This window comes from Malus sylvestris, chromosome 12 (genome assembly GCF_916048215.2).
Source record: "Malus sylvestris chromosome 12, drMalSylv7.2, whole genome shotgun sequence".
NCBI lineage: Eukaryota > Viridiplantae > Streptophyta > Magnoliopsida > Rosales > Rosaceae > Malus > Malus sylvestris.
Window position 1 is genome coordinate 4180225 of NC_062271.1, and position 7087 is coordinate 4187311.

Consider the following 7087-nt stretch of genomic DNA (forward strand, 5'->3'; position numbering starts at 1 on the left):
AGTATGCTTTTTACTTTTTGGCTGAATACCTATTCAAATTGCCAAGATTGCTCTTTAAGTTGTCTTCAAAGAAACGACCTAGTTAGTGGATCAGAGCCTTCACCACCATCCTCATCGTAATCTTCTACTATCCCTTCAATGAAAACGCCCTTGGTATTGTTAGGGATTTCTACACCATAAGGCTGATCGCCGAGACTAACTTCATTTTCTCGGCATGTCGCACTTGTGGCCTCAGGTGTCATGGCAACATAAGGATTATGTGTTTGTAACAAGTAATCTTAGCCTGGGTTCTAGACTGAAAAGTTGGTCGTTGACTTTCCTATGCCTGTTTTCTTTTTTAATGATCGTGTCACAATGGTCATGAACTTCGTAGCTTTAATACTGGGTCCCACTGGGCATGCCAAAATGTTGACCCTAAAAACTACCAAGCCTATGTGGCGTGTAGGCCAAGTAATTAATAAGCTAACTACATCATTCAGTTATGTGCGGGGGCGTGCCAACTCGTCAGCCGAGCTCGACCGGGGAGTAAAATATGTTAATGTGGATTAGGTGCGCTGCTGACTTCTTGATCTCGCAACTACAACCGAGGAAGGAACACGTCTCGGCCTTCGGGTTATAGAGCCTGAAGACAAAGCTGCTAGTTCTGCGAAGTTCAAATATCAAATTCAACTTTCAATGTGCCAAATATAATAACCTATAACACCTCACTTCGTCGAGAAGGCTTATGAGATGATCTTTACCAACAAGGACTCGAAAATCCTTGTCGACCGAGACTTGGATAAATAACCAGTCGGTCTCGAAGCAGTGCTGTTTATCCAAACTGAATGTGCTTTTTGATCGGCTGATTCTATGGCTCCAGTGCTATTTATCCAAACTGAAGATGTCACTGGTTGCCTTCACAGTGCTGTTTATCCAAACTGAAGATGTGTTGGCGGAAAAAAGAAAATAAAAATCTCAAGGTTGTTGAGAGGTTTCGCGTAGAGCGAGAGTTTATGCAAGGCAGTTTTTGTGTTGAATTTGAGAGGCTTGAATGTATGCTCCCTCCTCTATTTATAGTAGTGAAACCCTTCATAGCCCGGCTAAAATCATACTCGGATTAGAACTTCTCAACCTAATCTGATTAGGTTTTGACCAGTCCTAACTCCAAAAGGATTTTGAACCGAGCTAATCATCAAACCAGATTCATCCCTTAAGTCTCAGCATCCTTAGCCTCTTAAGACTCCTCATTGCACTAGGTCTCAACTACTCCATCCTTATCTAAACCAATCCATCCTGCAATAGGATTCGGCCGATCCTGACTGGACAACCCATGATAATTCTAGAAGAATATTATTGGGCCGAGAACAACTTCTAGTCTAGCCCAAAATAATATTTTGGTCCCAAACATTAATATAAAGCAGTATATTATTTTTCAATAACTTTGGATCAAGGGATATACTTTTTACATTCTAAATGAGGAAAGACATTATTCTTCTGCCTTGAATACAAACAATGGGAAACGACTTGATGCAATGAAGAAGCTCTCTTTTTCATTTCTTTCTTTCTTTCTTTGTTTTTTTTTTATACAAAAGAAAATTAAACAAATGACAACATGGAACGTGAAATGTGAATTTAATAAAGTGGGAGGTGGGAGTTACAATGAGGCAAGAATGTGATATGCGTGTAGCCTCAACCAGTACCAGACTACTAGTATCCATTTACTAAGTAGATGATCATTTAATGCAAGGACCTCAAGGTGACTCGACCTTTTTGACTGGATAATGGAGCTTCTCGCTTTAGGAAGTTTCGTGTTCTGCATGTATGTCACTACATGTCATAACCTTATCCCTTGAACTACGTCCACAAATCAAACTCATTTGGTTCCGTTTTGGGATACTTACAACTGGGTGGAATCCTTAAAAGAGAATACTAAAATGATCTTATATATATAAAGGAAGAAGGCAAATATGATGAAGTTTTCATAATCTTAAAATTGCCCATCTCTCATTAGGATTTCAAAAGAAAAACAAATTCACAAAAAATATAAATAAAAAAAACAACCAAAGAGCGGGACTGTGCGTAGGTAATAAGTTTATTATTTATTATAAATAATAATATATTGCTTTGCTTTTTCGTTTTTTATATTTTTTCAAACAGAAAAATAAATAATTAAAAGAAAAAAGTCAAGTACGTCTATGGCAAGAGGGTAGTACTATATAAAATAAAGGGATATACCATGAGAAATTCTCATATTGGACAAATAATTTGGTGTTATTAATTTATATGTTATATTATATATATTTTAAAGTATGAAATAGTTACAAGCTTGTATATACACACTATTCTAAAAATTCCCGTCTAGGCACTAGGCGGCTGACCACAGTCTCAATTAATGCCTAGGCGTTCGAAAATTAAGAAAGGGTGCCTATACCTGCTGAGACACCTGCCTAGAGCGCCTAGGCACTCACCTAACCCACCCATACCCGCCTAGGCTACGAATCACTTATACAGAAAACAGGTAACTTTCATTTTGCAATTTATTTTTTTCAATAAATTGTAAGTGACTTGTTGAATACTTAAATGAACACACATTATATGCTTGTTCCCCATATTTTCATTATGTTCCAATACTTCATAATATATATGTCATTCTATTTTGTAGTTTATGATGAAATTATATATATTTTAAGTATAAACAGACACTTATTTACACGAAATATAATAGATTTACTTAAATCCACCTAGTCCGGCTAGGCCACCGCTTAGGCGCCTAGGCGCTAGGTCCTAGTTTGCCGTCCGACTAGCACCCATCGTCTTTTAGAACCTTGTATATACATAATGATTGGTGAACATGATATACTGTACTTTATAGAAAACAAATCTGGTGTGAGTTATTAAATATAAATCATAAAAATAGATCCCACATTCAAACAAAAAAATTAGACCAGGTACAATCAATAAACTGCATGATTAGGGTTATACATCGGCATGTGAAGTTTAGTGATTTTGTTATGTGTATGTCGACCATGAGGTGTACCAACTGATTGGAATGCGATCCTACACTACGGAAATTTGTAGTAGAAGCCTTTTGTGACCAAGAATTAATAATGGTTATTGCTTAGTTGAAACCATATTCTATCATTTTCTTTTACTTTGCTGGTCTAATGAAGCCTTCTGTGTTGAACGATGTTTTACTACAAGAATAATGGTAATTAAACAACTTATATATTGAATCAGTCATAATTAAATATCAAAATTTTATCACAAATATCAATAAGTTGTGGTGTTTATTTAACTAAAATAATTTTAAGCTATTAATATCAAGTCGGTTGAGTTTCAGTTTTCATACAAATATTATATTCCCGGTATCCCCATATATATTTGACTCGAATAAAAAAGGAGAATGACATTAAAGGTCCCAGTCCATTGCTCCTCACCATTCCGTGTTCCGTTTAATTTGAAGCTCTGAACATCTGGCCACACTTTTCTTCCTTTTGACCACTCAACGCTGGCCTTAGAATGGACTCGTATTACCTGCTAGCTAGTATAATTGTCCCAATCACACTCCATATATATAGATGTATGACGACTCCATGGAAATACCACTACTCTCTCTCTCATCACCTTGGTTAATTATATAGCCGCATACTCTTACCACCTCTCACAAGAACAAAACTTTCCCTCCTTCCACACAATGTATCAATATCTTTATCATTTAATCTAATTTCCAGCTTCTTAGTTCTTATCCCCTCCATCAAATTTTGTCATTTGTTAATTATACAACCACTTTTTTTTCATGGATGATATTGAAGTTCCTCAGTATTTCATCTGCCCAATATCTCTTCAGATCATGAAAGACCCTGTGACAACCATTACAGGTATCACGTATGACCGGGAGAGCATCGAGCACTGGCTATTCCAGAGCAAGAACATCACATGTCCTGCCACCAAACAGCCGCTCCCGAAAGACTCCGAACTAACCCCCAACCACACGTTGCGCCGCTTAATTCAGGCGTGGTGCACTGACAATGCCTCCTACGGCATTGATCGAATACCAACTCCGAAACCACCTCTCAACAAGGCTCAAGTCCTCAAGCTCCTCAAGGACTTTTGGCACCCTCAGCTCCAGCTGAATATTATTCGAAAGTTGGAGTTCCTCGCGGTGGAAAACGAAGGGAATAGGAAGTACATGGTGGAAGCCGGCGTGGCTAAGGCCATGTTGTTATTCATTACAAACATATGTTACAAGAACGGCCAGGTGGATGGCCTAGAAGAAGCCCTTAGCATACTTCACTTTGTTCGGATTTCTTCCGAAGAATTAAACCGTCTCTTTATGGAAAACGATCAGATCATCAATTCGTTGACATGGGTTTTTGGTTGCGAAACGGAGAATCAAATCGCGGTCAGTACGCATGCGGTGTTGGTGCTCAAATATATCATCCAAAAGGCAAACTCAACAGTGCTAGAAACCCTAGACCGTAATTTTTTTAAGAAACTTGTTGGGATTTTGAGAAATGGGGTCACACAACAAGGGGTGAATGCAGCTCTACATGTCATGTTAGACGCTTGTCCTTGGGGAAGAAATCGAATCAAGATGGTCGACGCTGGGGCTGTTTACGAGCTCATAGAGCTTGAATTTTGTGCTCCAGAAAAGAGAACAACGGAGCTCATTTTTGGTATATTGTTTCATTTGTGTTCTTGTGCTGATGGGAGAGCTCAGTTTATTAGTCACAAAGGAGGCATCTCTGTTGTGTCAAAGAGACTCCTTAGGGTTTCTCCAACAACTAATGACCGAGCAGTTTTGATCCTTTCTATGGTAAGCAAGTACTCAGGAACCAACTCGGTGCTTCAGGAGATGTTGGAGGTTGGAGCTGTGCCTAAGCTTTGCACTTTGCTCCAAGTTGACTGTGCTCCATACCTGAAAGACAAAGCAAGGGAAATCCTTAAATCACATTATGAGGAGTGGAAGAACTGTCCTTGTCTTGGTATGTCTCTGTATCCCAGATGACCAAATACAAAATGTGTTCATACAAATTAAGTTTACCTGCTATAGTATTTATGTTAAATGCAATTTTTTGAACAAACAAATTAAGAAGAAAGAAAGAGAATGAAGTTATTATGTACTGTCAGAGTAGGGGTTTTTTTTTTTTTTTTTTTTTTTTTTTTTAAGCAAATATATAATTGTACTTCTTATGAGAATCTTGTAATTAACTTATGTCCATTTTATAAGGAATTAAACATAAAAATTAACTTGACAACGATAAACTCTCTTTCTCTGCTGTGTAATTATTTCAAAACGTCGTATAAAAATTAGGAATCTTTGATTTAATTCAATCAAAACTTACAATATACCACACATTTATTTTAAATTATAGGAGGCCAATAACTTTTCAAATACACTAATCACTAATGCACCCAATAAAAAACACAAATTACTACTATACTGCTAGTACATATGGTCAACTGGAAGTCCCTTTTTAAAAGAGTAATGTTATTCTTACCACAATTTTATACCACATTTTATTACAATCTTAGGTGGCAGATGAGTTGAACAAGTTACATCATTTAATTTCAATCTTTTTATTAATTAAAACACTTAAATAATCTTAGGTGGAAGAAGGAGACTCCTCGTATACTACAATCATCATTTAATTAACAATCTTTTTATTAATTATTGATCCACATTTTGAAATTAAATGCTAATTAATTTAGAAGATGTGTCTGTCCACATCAGATGCCACCTAAGGTGGTATACAATTATGGTACAAAAATATGGTAAGAATAGCATTATTGTTTTCAAAATTTTCATAATTTGGGAATAAGTGCCGTTTAGGTTTTGATTATTTGGAGATGCTTCCCAACGAGTGCGTATTTTACTATCTATTTTAATCTGAAAGTTGGCATTTTCCGATGATATGTTGAATGTAAATAAAATGATTTACATGGATTTGTGCCCTTATGACTAGATAATGAGAAGGAAACGCTCATAATATATATGTGTAATTTCTAGTCAAAATGTGAGTTGCTGGAGCTTTAATCTTTTGAATTAATATGTGGCCATTATCTAAATTCATTTTGTTTTCATAACTTTTAAGTATGTTCTCCGTGGTAAATAGCTGTTAATATTCAAATCCTTATTTGGATGGGCCATATTGTTTTGCTTCCACGTGACCATCTCAATACCTACAGAACATGTGATGTTCACTCTTGTATGCTCCAAAATAGAAGGAAGAAAGGGTGACGTTTCTTTCTAAATTCCAAGCGGTCAGCGACCTAAAAGTGGGATTTCAACTGAACCAAAACTAGAGAGATGTAACATCCGCTTTAGTTGTTGTGCGTTTTGCAAATTGGGGAGTTTTAGTTGTTGTGCGTTTTGGTCAGCTGTCAAAGGGGACGGCGATCAATTTGGTGAAATTGTAGCTGCGAATTCGGCCAAGAATGGAAAAAGGATATATAGCATTTTTTTTTTTTTTTTGTTAATCAAACGATAAATTTGTTATATTAGAAAGTTGATAGAGTTCGAACCGTATTGTAAGGGCAACACTCTTCTTAGACGGCCGCTTGCAGGAAACATAGGAGTTGGGTTCAAATATTTCAGGACTTACTAGTTTGAAGCGATTCTATTTTCAACGGAGAATTTCGGAGCTTATGGGCTTTGGCGTGTAGGGCTTCCTATCCTATTTGGCTGTTATATAAAAAGTTAAAAACGATTGGCTGCGGCTATTGGAGGATATCGAGAACCAAGGGAAGAGGTGCGGTAGAGGAGAGACTTTAGGGTTTTCTTGAATCTTAATCTCTTCTTTTTCATGAATGATATAGATTTGTTTTCTATGATGATTCGTAACTAACTTTTATTGTTAGGGCTACGACAGAACTATGATCTTGAATTCTTAAGACCTTGAGTGAATTATTTTTCAAGTTTTTGCTCTCGTTGAGTATTTTTCTATACTCGTACACTTGTGAGCATAAAATTTGAAATTAAATTGGATTGATTTTAGTTAGTTTAATTTTTTTTAATTTCTGCAACACTCTGCTTGTTCAAAAAGTTTTAATTACTATGGTGTTTGATAAAGCTTTGGTAGGAGATATATATGAGGTGCGAGAAAGC

General features: G+C 36.4%; 1 protein-coding gene across 1 annotated transcript; it reads left to right on the top strand.

The window, feature by feature from the left end:
- The first annotated feature begins 3560 nt into the window (after positions 1-3560).
- Positions 3561-5144, top strand: LOC126591904 (E3 ubiquitin-protein ligase PUB24-like). The gene has a single exon (XM_050257616.1). It carries the CDS (start codon positions 3776-3778, stop codon positions 4985-4987), a length of 1212 nt encoding a protein of 403 aa, XP_050113573.1. The 5' UTR covers positions 3561-3775; the 3' UTR covers positions 4988-5144.
- Positions 5145-7087: the final 1943 nt, after the last annotated feature.